The sequence below is a fragment of the Elephas maximus genome, chromosome 21 (assembly GCF_024166365.1).
Source record: "Elephas maximus indicus isolate mEleMax1 chromosome 21, mEleMax1 primary haplotype, whole genome shotgun sequence".
NCBI lineage: Eukaryota > Metazoa > Chordata > Mammalia > Proboscidea > Elephantidae > Elephas > Elephas maximus.
The window spans coordinates 49176578-49189841 of record NC_064839.1 but is presented as its reverse complement, the minus strand read 5'-3'; the positions used below and the strand labels follow the sequence as shown (position 1 = coordinate 49189841).

General features: G+C 43.1%; 1 protein-coding gene across 2 annotated transcripts in view; it reads right to left on the bottom strand.

The window, feature by feature from the left end:
• The window catches only part of CDH13 (cadherin 13), a 1228073-nt gene that overhangs the window by 597068 nt on the left and 617741 nt on the right, over positions 1-13264 (bottom strand). For both annotated transcript variants that reach the window (XM_049863997.1, XM_049863996.1), the window contains exon 5: positions 1416-1568. In XM_049863997.1, the coding sequence (XP_049719954.1) occupies positions 1416-1568 (153 nt within the window). The remainder of the gene's footprint in view (positions 1-1415; positions 1569-13264) is intronic.

The window sequence follows — 13264 nt, the reverse complement described above, 5'->3', positions numbered from 1 at the left end:
TTTGGAAATAGGGTCTTTGAAGATGTTGTCAGTTAACAAGAGATCATACTGGAGTAGCGTGGGATCCAACCCCATCTGAGTGGTATTCTTACAAAAGAGAAGAGACACAGACAGAAGAGGGAAGGCAGCCACGTATCAATGCAGTTATACTGCAGTGGCAAGCCAACAAATACCTGGAAGAGACCAGAAATGATCTTCTCCTAGAGCCTTCGGGGGAAAAAAAAAAACATGGCCTTGCTGACATCCTAAATTGGACTATTACCCTCCAGAACTGTGAGACAATAAATTTCTGTTACTTAAAGCCACCCAGTTTATGATATTTTGTTACCACAGTCCTAGGACACCCATACACCATCCCAAAATAATAATTAACATTTTCAATTTTTTTCTACCCTGCTTGTTCACAAACATACACACATCACAATATATGTAAATATTTAAATCCTTAATGAGGATTCCATGTATGTTTTCATGTGGTATCTTGAATCTCTCCCATATAACTTCTTCAAAACTGTTTTAAGTGGTTGTAGAAAACTCTCTTGCAAAACCGTGATACAATTTAACCATTCCCTCTTAGGGATTAAATTGTGTACCCAAATATATATGTTGTAATCCTAACTCCTATACTTGCGGATGTGATTCAGTTCAGAAATAGGGTTTTCTCTGTCATGTTAATTAAGTCATATTTGCATTGGGTGGGTTCTAAACCTAATTACTCCTGAGTTAGAAAAAGAGAAGAATGAAAACATGTGCACACATGGGGAAATAGGGGAAACAGATGCCAAGTCAGGACTGCCAAGGTACCTGTGATAAGGAAGGAATCAACATGGCTGATACCCTGATTTGGACCTTTAGCCTCCAGAACCATGAGCAAATAAATTTCTTCTCTTGAAAGCCATTCACTTGTAGTATTTCTGTTACAGCAGCACTAGGTTACTAAGACACACCTCTGTTGCTGACCATTTAGCAATTGTTTTCACTTTAAATACCGTGTCCTGCTATAACATCTTACAAAAATCTAACTAAATTCCTCACTAAGTCCTTAGGATAGATTTCTAAAAGTAGAATTATCAGGTCCAAGAGTTTACATTTTTCATGACTCCTGATCATCAAGCTGTTCTGTGGAAAGACAAAGATAATTAAGGGTTCCGACCTCCTCCGAGATGCCCGTGAGTCCCCCTTCCTGGTCTCTAGCCCCCAAGGGTTCATGTAGGCCCGAGGAACTCTGCTGATGAGAATGGGGCCCCCCAACGTCACCCCATTGGGGTTCAACTTCGCTTCAGCTCCCACTGAGGCCCCCTAAAGCTGCACAGCCTCAGGTTTGATGAGGCACAGAAATAACAAGCTCAGTGGGAAAGAAACAATCTTTGAAAGCCACAGCTCTGCACCCAGGGCGAGCACACGCAAGTACTTACTTGATAAGTAGCAATTGTTTCTCGGTCCAGGGTCCGTGTCACCGAGACGCTGCCAGTGTTCTCATTGATCCTGAAAATTCCTTTAGGCTCTTGATCCACTCCCTTCCCAGTGAGCCGGAACTTGGACCCTTCTGGTCTGTCACTATCGACTACCTGGTCAGAAAAACAAGAGCAGACATTCAAGATTCCAGCTGGAAAACATGGAGAAAACACATTATAAACACACTGCAGTGGCCTGTCTACTAATAACAGGTACCAACACAAAGGTGCCAGGTGAACAAAGGTTTGACTAAGGCAGCATGGCCCAAAATAGCATCATTGGTTAACAGCTTTCCTCCTAACATGCAGATCTTTGCAGCTTATAGCCTGGTGAGCTTACCAGCACCGGGTGAAATATAATGATGGACCTAGAAGGGCGACAGCTCCAGAAAGTTCAGCGTTGGACATTTATATTATTTTTAGCTCCTGGGAAAACCGACTTTTTTTTTTTCCTTCTTGCAAGCAAGACCAAACAGACAATGAAACTCATTTATTCAAAAATCCCATGCTGGGCGGGCACTGATCGAGGTTCTAGGTATTTAACTGTATCAAATTATCACAGAGCCACCTACCACAGCGTTTCTACTAGGTACTAAGCATGGTGCTGCCAAGTATTTTACGCACATTTTCTTTAAACCTCTCAACAACGCTGAGGGCAGGGGACATTTTTGTTGTTGTTGTTAGTGGTCCTTGAGTTGGCTCCAACTAATGGCCATCTTATACGTAACAAAAAGAAAGCCGCCCAGTCCTATGCCTTCTTTATGATGATTGATATGTTTTAGTCCAGTGGTGTGGCTATTACATCAGTCCATCTCATAGGTTTCCCTCATTTTTGCTGACTCTCTGCCAAATAGAATGTTCCTTTCCAGAGACTGTTCTTTCCTGATTATGTGTCCCAAGTTAGCAAGCTGGAGTCTCAACATCCTCACTTCTAAGGAGCATACCAGGTGACATTACTATTCCTATTTAATGGATGAAGCCACTGAGACATGGAGAGATAAAGCAAGCTGGCCGTGGTCACAACTATCACAGAGATGAAGACGGGATTCAAACTCAGATCTTCTGTTTCTCTGGAGGCACTGCTGTGCTATACCGTTATTTCTAAATTAACTTTAGGTACATTTCCTATAGATTGTCAACGTTGGTTGAAAATTTGAAGAATAAATATAGAAGGTAAAGAACAGGAAGGTAGCTCTAAGCAAGAAAATAGCACAAAGGAAGGCAGGCAGGAAAGAGAGAGTCCAGAAAAATCCAGAAATGGAAGTCATTTGTGGCTTGAATAAAAATGAGGTTGAGAGGTGGTTGGGGACCAAATTATGGAGGTCTTTTTATGGCATTTGAAGACATCCAACTAAAACCTGAGCTGCTATTTGCATAAGATGGTTCTAGAAAAAAAAATTGTCATCTGTGTTTAATGTCACTTTATCATCAATATCTGTGAACTTAAACTCCATTATAATAAAACCATCTTAAAGGTCATGAACACAATAGACATTCCTAGCTTTCAGGACATACAGATAAAAGAAAGCTGATGCAAATCCAGCCGTAGCCAACTCACAAATGAAAAGGCACGTATTCGGACATAGTTGAGTGTGCCTTGAGGTTTATGTGGCCAGTACAGGCAATGTGCCTCCTGGTGTGAACCAGGATCCGAGAGGCCATTTTTGCTGCCACCAAGCCTGCAATTCCGATGGCTGACACCAGGTGGCAGTGATGCCTAAGGCAGCATAAACCTCACACTAGGGTTCACCTGGTATGCCCAGCTAGTTGAGTCACAGCATCACACACTTCCATATAGCAATGCAGTTTTTTGTAATTTAAAATATTCTTTATTAAAATGAGCTGAGGGTTTTCATTATACACCAGTTACATCCATTTTGTATTTTTAAGATTAACAGAAAATACTCTCCAAGGCAAGATTAAAAATAAGGTATGTGATACCTCCTGATGAAAACTTTTGATCACTGCTTTGCTTGATTTAATCCAACTGACCTTATCCCCCTGCCCCACCGCCCAGACCTGCAGCTACTTGGAAGTTCCAGGAGGTCAAGAGCCAAGGCTTATAAGTTCAAAATTGGATCCCAATGCCTGGTGCAGTCCCTGGCATGCAGTGGAAACCTCAGTATCTGTTTAATGAGGAGTACCACTGTTTAGACAGACACATGCCTCAGTCCCAGCTTTGACAATGACCACCCATGTAACCTTGCACATGATCCTTTGCCCCTTTGGCCCTTGACTTCATCATCTATAAAATGGGGTTAAATATTTCCAGGGTTTTTAAGGATCCAATGAGATGTGTACATAAAGGACAGCTCTTGGCACATGGAAACCTCAAGAAATGGTAGCTAATAATCCCAATAATAGTAATAATCACAACAAATTATACTTTTGTTGCTAATAGGTTAGACTGATGACACCTCCAGGGATAAAAACCATCTTAGCAATAACATAAACACTCCCTTTCTAAAGGAGCAGCTTTCCTTTTTAAAAACAACTCACATACCTCTCTGGTTGGAGGTGAGGAATGCCCCGGTGGGAAGGGGCAGCTGACATACCTACTATTGCTCCTCTCCTCCTTATCCTAGGGCCCTACCAGGGACTTAAAACCCCTTGCCTCGTTGCCCTAAGAATGCCTGAGATAGGCAGGTCCTTCCAAAAGGCCCTGTCAACCTAAGACAATGTATTGAGACATGAACACAGGGGACCTACCAGAGCTGTGGAGCAGTCTACTCCCCACAATCAGACTTCTGACCTGTGTGTGTGCCAGACCGGGGTCCACAGGGAGGCCCTCCTGGAACTGCCCCTGCAGTTTCCCTTCTCCCCCTTGACCCTTGTCTGCTTCCCAAGAAATGGGCATCAGCGCCCCATACCTCCTGGGAGAGCCAGGGCGGGAGACAGCCTAAAAGCCCCTTGGGGAACCATGGCCACCCTCCCATCCCTCCATCTGCTACTCACCCCGGACTCAGAAATTCTCTGGGGTGACTTTTCCTTCTTCTGTAAATGCCAAGTCTGTGTCATTTCCTCCCTGGCTCTCAGAGAGCTCCAGCCACTTGACCTTAGCCAAGCGGGGTCCCGGATGGAGAAGCCAGTTTAATTAGCTCTTACGGCTAGATTTAAATGACTGATTCCCCAGGGAAGGAGGAAGTCCTGCCGTGAGCTCCTCTGCCTGGTGCTGCACAGTCCTCTCTCTCAATATTTTTTTTTCTTCCTTTGAAAATATCCGAACTGTCTCCTGTACCACACAGCTGAGTCCACTTTGCAGGCACACCATGACCACAACCCAGAACGGCTCCTGTAGACTGATTGATGGCCCCCATAGCACCCCAGCATGGGGCGAGGGGTCTAACTTCCAGGGAGGGACCCGGTTCTCTCAGACCAGTGGTTCCCAAGACTTGAGCCTCCAACCAGCAGAGGCAACATTACCGGAACTCATTAGAAGTGCAAATTCTCAGGATCCACCCAGACCTCCTGAATCAGGAATGCTGGGGTTGGTGCTGGCAATGGACGCTTTGGCAAGTCCCTCCCCCCACCCCAGGTGGGCCTGATGCAGACTTGAATGGGAGAACAGCTGCTTTAGACTGAGCGGTTAGCCCAGGAGTACCGCTGTAACTGATTCTTGTCCCCACTGCCATAGTTGGCAGCCTTCAGCTGGAAAAGGCTGGGTCTGTTTGCTTCCTTCCTTACGGATCTATTTCTTTTAAACTTATACCATTAAAAGGAACTCTTTTAAAAGTGTGTTTTCTAGAACCTCAGTAAAGCAGAGCTGGTATTTTTCCACAGCACCAGCCCAACAACACCACAAGCTTTAAAGGCACCCAAGGAACACTGAAGGAAGGTATGGAAGGGAGCTGTCTCTCCAGGCAGAACCTTGGTTAATTCAGATTCACGGGGAACCTCTGCCTCTGGCTCCTTCGTCCCTAGGTGGGCTGTCAGAGGGGCTCCAGCCCACTTCAACCTTGCTTAGCTGGGCAGATAGGAGGCACACGATGGCTATAAGCCCAAGGCTTCCCTCAGCTCCGCTGCAAAACAATTTGATGCGAGTCAAGTGAGTTTCCAACACATTGCCTTGAAGTCAGTACCGACTCATAGTGACCTTCTAGCGGCCAAAACCCAAAAAACCAAACCCATTGCCATCAAGTCAATTCCGACTCACAGTGGCCCTACAGGATAGAGTAGAACTGCCCCCATTGGGTTTCCAAGGAGTGGCTGGTAGATTAGAACTGCTGACCTTTTGGTTAGCAGTCATAGCTCTTAATCACTGGGCCACCAGAGCTTCACCTAATGACTGGGTGACCCTTATTACATTATGTTAAAAAAAAAAAAACCCAAATCAGTTGCCATTGAGTTGACTGCAACTCACAGCAACCCTGTGTGTGTCAGAGTAGAACTGTGCTCCGGGGGGTTTTCAGTGGCTGTGAGCTTTCAGAAGCAGATCACCAGGTCCTCCTTCCAAGGTACCTCTGCGTAGACTCAAATTGCCAACCTTTGAGTTAGTAACTGAGAGCTTAACCGTTAGGGACTTAGGCTGAAGTCCTGAAAATTGTCCAAGTGGCTACTCCACGGCTGTGGCCGCGGAGGCTGTGGTCTTTTGCTGTTGTTTAACGTGGTGGGATATAAGAAATCCAGTGTATTCCTTCTGGCCGGAATGAATCCCGCAGGGTCGCTTAGGACTGCAGCAGCTGTTAACACCCACTATGCTGCATAGCGGGGCTTCGCAATTAGCTGGTCCTTCCTATTCTTTGTAATTCAGCGCTTCTTTTCACAGTGGGTTATTGTTTTTTTTCTTATCTTCTGAGTCAGAATGGAAAGAATAGCTAATGATGAGAAAGAGCTCGGACACCAGGTGCCTGTGCCCTGGAAAATGTGTGTAAGTACCACACAGGAATCTTGCTGGGTACCTGGGTGATGGACTTCAAGGTGGCTGCTGCGGGAGTGGGGAGAGTCATGTGGCATAGCTGGGACTGGAGCCTTCGGCACCCCAGGGCAGGCAGGTGATATTGGGGGCTGGAGCAAGGCAAAGGAGTCCTGGTAGTGCAGTGGTTAAACGCTTGGCTGCTAACTGAAAGGTCGACAGTTTGAACCCATCAGCTACTCTGCAGGAGAAAGATGTGCCAATCTGCTTCTGTAAAGATTACAGCCTTGGAAACCCTATGGGGCAGCTCTACTCTGTCCTAGAGGGTCTTTATAAGTCAGAATCAATTTGATGGCAATGGGTTTACAGAGATAGGCAGTGAAGACCTGGTTTGCATTTCACAGGGCCTTCTTGTCACATACCTCTTACAGAATTCTGCACAGTACAGACAAGACCAGTGTCCCCTTTGGTTCCCACGCCTAAGTCCTGTCCCCACATCTATTCTCTGCTGTGAGTAACTAGTGATGTCAGTCTGTGTGTTTTTAAAGTGTTTTTCGATGAATTTACATGCATACATATGTACCCATAGAATATATTGCAGTTTTGAATGTTTTTACACAAGTAGGATCATTCTGTATGAAGTTCTTCTGCACATTTTTCTACTCAATGTGGTTGGAGTATTCAATCATTCATTTCTAAATACTTTTGGGGGAATAATTTCAGATTTATGGAAATGTTGCAAAGATACTACAGAGAGTTGCCTTCTGCCTTTCATCCTGCTACCCCCACTGTTAACATTTGACGTAACCAAGGGACATCTGTCACAAGAAACTGACATTGACATAGCACAATTAACTAAACTCTAGATTCTAGGCCTGTGGATTTCATCAGTTTTTTTACTGGGATCCTTTTTCTGGTCCAGGATTCCACGTTGCCTTTAGTTGATGTGGTTTTTAATTGTACACTCTGGTTCTTCCCCCTGAGATCAGACTTTTCCTTACTTGTACTGGTATCAGTTACCTTTTTTTCCCCCATATGGAAATTGTAGTCACTATATTTTTTTTTATATCAAAATGACATAGCCACCAGGTCCATGTATCATTGTTGGTATAAGGGCTTCTGACTCTGCCCTCTGCCTATCTCCATCCTCACTACTGCCTTAACTCAGATCTGCATCCCATATTTTTGCCTGTTTTGTTCTCAGGACCTAGCACACAGTAGGTTTCCAGTATTTCCAATAAATGTTTGTTTAATGAATAAGTAAATGAATATTTCAATAGTCTCCTAACTCCATCTCCTTCACTAATTGCAACCATTCTAAAATGCAAACTTAGATCTGACCAGGACAGTATCTAGATTAAAACCCTTCCATGGCTCCTACTGCCCTCAGGTAATGTCCTAGAGGCCCTCTTGGGTGAATCCCCACCTACTCCTCCAACCCTACTTTTTTCCACAACCACCCGTGAGTCTTCTGAACTTTGCCCGTCTGCTCTGGGATGTATGCCAGCTGTTTCTTTTCTTTCGGCCCCCTGTCTCCCACCCTGTACGCTAAGGGAGACCCCTTCTCATCTCCCTGGATGCAGAGTTAGGAGTAGCCACTCACTGAAGCTCTCCTGACCCCTTCTTGTCCCCCTGCCCTTATAGACTTTACCACGTTCCCTCCCTTGGTCTCTTGGCTTACTTACCAGCGGGGTCTGTTAACACAAAGACAGAGTGCCTCTTTGTGGCTATAGGTCACTGTTCCTCAAGCTATTCTTTCTTTTTCCCTTTCACATTTCCCCAGCTGAGAGCACAGAAGACACTTAACACTTTGCGTGAAAAAGGGCAACTTTATTTGCATGTTTTTATATGATTGTAAAATGCTACATAAACTCACAAATTAAAAATAAGGTCTGTTGTATTTTTTTTTTTTTTTTAATGCAGTCACTTTATCTGTGTAGCAGCAGTACCTTTTCATTTCTTTGTTTACAAATCCCCAGTGGTAACTTCCCAGGTAGTGGTGATACTTAGAAGTGGGTCTGGGACTTAGCGACCCTCCCCTGTCTTTGTAATCTGCAATGGGACTCCTTATGCAAGGTCCCTCTAAGTAAAACATTGCTCGTGAAAAGCACCTTCAGGGTCAATAAACTAGCACCCTTCCCCATCACATCCAACTAGACTGCTACCTCTTAAGGAGTCCTGGTGGCACGATGGTTAAGTGCTCAGCTGCTAACCAAGAGGTTGGGCTGTTCGAACCCACAAGGGTTCCGTGGGACAAAAGACCTGGTGATCTGCTCCTGTAAAGATGACAGCCTAAGAAACCCTATGGAGCAGTTCTACCCTGCCCTATAGGGTTGCTATGAGTCAGAATTGACTCAACAATGACAACAGCAATGTGAAAATTCTGGAGACCCCTTCTTTTCACAGGATAGAAAATTACACATGCAACATGATCAGAAGAATGTAAAACTAGCAAATTATTAGGAACTTTCCCCCCCAAAAAATTACCAAAAGAAATAAACCACACGTGAACACCTCTGGGTGATAAAGGCTAGAGTAAAATTTTTTTCCTTTGTCCTAACAACATTTTCAGTTTTAAAAACTGAGCCTATTATTATTTATAACTATTTTTATACACATAAGAGGAATTATTTGAGCTTGATGTAAGCGCTAATTAAAAGATGTTTTCTACTCCGTGCTAAAGAGAAAAAAAAAAAAAAGACTTATTGCCTTCATCTATAGTTACTAAAAAACATTTGTGTTTATCATTAGATGGACTCTCTAGCATAATCTGTAAGCATTAATTAATTCTCAGTTGTGGTTCAGTCCTTTGCATGCCTTTGAACTTGAAGACACTTGGCCATTCAGCATTCTAGGCAGCTATTACATCCACGCCCTTCTTTCACTCCCAGGCTGGCCAACTACTTTCAGCCTTTAGATCATAAATTGACAGAGACCTGAGGAGAACCCAGGGCCAAGAGTCCGAAGTACACTAGGGGAGAACGATGGAAGCAACACTCTGACAATCCAGTGAAAGGGGCACCCAAACTCATACCTGTAAGACCAGTGGTCCCCATACTAGTTAGGGATGGCCATGTTCACCACTGAGTTCAAAATTCTTTCCACTGTCCACGGAAGTTGATGAGGTGAAGAGTAGGGTAGTTGATCTGGGAAGGGAAATCAAGCTCCAGAAACACAAGATGAGGGGATATTTGATTCTACCTCCTTACCCATCACCATCTATTAGCAATGCCAGCTTTGTTTCACTTCTTCTTTCATAGCGAAGACATTTAAGATTCTGCCCAAGCAGAGCTTAAGCTGAGTTCCATAGGATTTGATATTGTTTTTTACTTTATTTTATGACAAGTTTATAAATTCTGGTTTTTACATACTCTGTGCTCCAGATTTTTTTAAGGAGTGTATTTCTTAATTCTGAGGTGTTCACAGGGTTTTAAATATTTATTTATAATTTATCATATAACAATAAAAAAAATGTAGATTATGAAATTTCTAATTTGGAGTTTTTTTTTAAACTTATTAATAACGACATGCAGCATGGTCTTTTCTAAATGACCCGTGGATGTATAGAAAGAATGAGTATTGTATCTTTGTAGGGTATATATATAGTTACATATTTATCAATCTGTAATAGTATTTATTGATTGTGTTATTCCGAGCCTTTATATCCTTGCTTCTACCACCCATCTGTCAGTTTGTCATACTGTGGTGGCTTGCTTGTTGCTGTGATACTGGGAGCTATGCCACTGGTCACCAACCATGGTGGACAGGTTTCAGCAGCACATCTAGACTAAGACAGACTAGGAAGAAAGGCTTGGTGATCTACTTCTGAAAATTAGCTAATGAAAACCCTGCAGATACCAACAGAATACTGTCAGATATAGTGCTAGAAGATGAGCCCCCTAGGTTGGAAAAAAACCCATTACCGTTGAGTCAATTCTGACTCATGGGGGAAGATACATAAAATACACAAAGGTTGCAACGATGGACTTGAGCATACCAACAATCGTGAAGATGGTGTAGGACCGGGCAATGTTTTGTTCTATTGTACATAAGGTCACCATGAGTCAGAGCCAACTAGATGACAACTAACAACAACAATAGAATTTATTGGTTGTATTATTCAGATCCTTTATCTCCTTGCTTATATTTTGACTACCAAATATGTTACATTTTAAAAGAGATATTTAATCAGGATACAACTGATTTTTATTAAATCCTCCTTTGATGTGACTGACCTGTTACGATTTGTTTGGGTGTATAGAGAAAGTCATGCTGGTGGGAATGCAAAATGGTACTACCATTTTGGAAAATGATGTGGTCCTTCCTTAAAAAGTTAGAAGTAGAAATACCATACAATCCAGCAATCCTAGTCCTAGAGAAGTAAGAGCCGTCACACGAATAGACATATACGCACCCATGTTCACTGCATCATTATTCACAATAGCAAAAAGATGGAAACAAGCTAAGTGCTTATCAACAGATGAATGGAAAAATAGACTATGGTGCATACACACAATGGAATACTAAGCAACAACAAAGGGCAATGACGAATCTGCAAAACATCTCAAGACATGAATCTGGAGGACGTTATACTGAGTGAAATAAGTCAATCACAAAAGGACAAATATTTTATGAGACCACTATTATAAAAAGTTAAGAAAAGATTAAAAAAAAAAGTCAAGAAAAGATTTACACATAGAAAAAATCTATGATGGCTATGAGGGAGGGGAGGGGCAGGGAGGGGAAATCACTAACTAGATAGTAGACAAGTGTTAACTTTGGTGAAGGGAAAGACAGCACACAATATAGGGGAAGTTGGCACAACCTGACCAAGACAAAGTCATAGAAAGCTTCCTAGACACATCCAAACACCTTCAGTGGCTTACTGGGGCTGAGGGCTGGGGACCATGATCTCAGGGGACATCTAGGTAACTGGCATAACATAGTTCATAAAGAAAATGTTCTACATCCTACTTTGGTAAGTAGTGTCTAGGGTTTTAAAAGCTTGCAAGCGGTCGTCTAAAATACATCTATTGGTCCCATCATGTTTGAAGCAAAGGAGAATGAAGAAAACCAAAGGCACAAGGAAAATATTAGTCCAAAGGACTGATGAGCCACATGAGCCAAAGCCTCCACCAGCCTGAGGCCAGAAGAACTAGATGGTGCCCAGCTACCACCAACTGCTCTGACAGGGATCACAATAGAGAGTTCCAGACACAGCCGTAGAAAAATGTAGAACAAAATATAAACTCAAACATCAATAAATAAATAAATAAATAAAAATAAGACCAGACTTACTGGTCCGACAGAGATTGGAGGAACCCCCAAGACTATGGCCCCTGGACACCCTGCGACAGGCCTATAAAACAATAACACGTATAAGGAAGGTGCTTCTTAGTTCAATCAAGTAAACAAGACCAAATGGGCAACACCCAATCAAGTAAACAAGATCAAATGGGCAACAACTGTCCAAAAGGAGAGACAAGAGGGCAAGAAGGGACAGGAAACCTGGATGAATTGACACAGGGAACCAGGATTGTAAAGGGAAAGGGGGAGAGCGCCGACACGTTGTGGGGATTGCAACCAACGTTACAAAACAATTTGTGTATAAATTTTTGAATGAAAACCTAATTTGCTCTATAAACTTTTACCTAAAACACAACAAAATAAAATAAAAATATATATATACATATAACTTCTGAGTACCAAGGTACTCACAGGCCTCATAGGCTTACGGTTTCATACACTATAGGAACCCTACAGAATAGACCATGAGAGATACATTTTAAAAATGTTACAGCTGACTAGAGAATGAGTAGGTCACTTTTGGGTCATTCAATCACTATACTTTAAGTGTCTGGACTCAAAGACCATTGATCGTCAGTTGTACCACGACTTTGTAGACCTTCGCTATCCAAAAGAATGACTGGGGGTACTGTGTGCCACTTCCTGAATTGATAGTTTCTTAATGCAGTGCTGTGGATTTCACTCCCCTAAGCACTGGGTCCCTTCAAAATATCTGCCTTGGCCCTGCCACTTGTTCTATGCAAAACAAGTTGGCCCCTAAAATCTCTGGTGACCTTCTATACCTTCTGTCTCTTTTATTCATGAATCAGATTTATGATGGCAAGGAGTAGCCATTGAGCCTGTCCCTAAAGACTGCACTGTTCTCCTTCTGGGCACATTAGGACTTTACTTCCCCTGCCACTTGAAGTGGGGTGGGGCCAAGAGGTTTGCTTTAGCCAATAAAGTGTGAGTGGAAATAACTTGTGTCATGTCAGCTACTTCTGGGCAAAAGCTTCAAGAGCTAGTATGGGTTTAGATACGCTGTCTTTGCCTTCTCCATGTGACTGACAGTGTTCCAAATAGTGGCTGCCCCATCAGTCTGGGTCCCAAAGACAAAATCATGCCTATGAAGATCACAGCCCCCACATAACCCTCAATGGACGAGGGCTGACAATCAAACCTGAGCTTTGGGGTTGCTCATCACCACAGCAGAGCCTTATCTACCCTGACTAATAACAGAGGGTGCTTAGGAGAACAGGGTTTGGAGACAGGTAAAGCTGTCTGCTTCCCAGTTCATAGCTCGCAAAAAACAATATCGACTTAAGTGGAGCGGGGTTGTGTGGCCTCTTTGAGCCCCAATCCCATCCTCTGCAAAAAGGGGGAAAGAATGCCTATCCTAAAAGGACTGTCATGCGTAAATGATCTGAGAGAAAGGAAATGCTTAGGCATATAAACATGCTCCATAATTTCAGGAAATTGTTATTTTTATGACTATCATCTGGTGACGATGATAATTACAATAGTCAAAAAACCAAACCTGTTGCCAGTGAGTTGATTCTGACTCATAGTGACCCTATAGGACAGATTAGAAGTGCCCCATAGGGCTTCCAAGAAGCGGCTGGTGGATTTGAACTGCCAACCTTTTGGTTGGCAGCTGAGCTGTTAACTACTG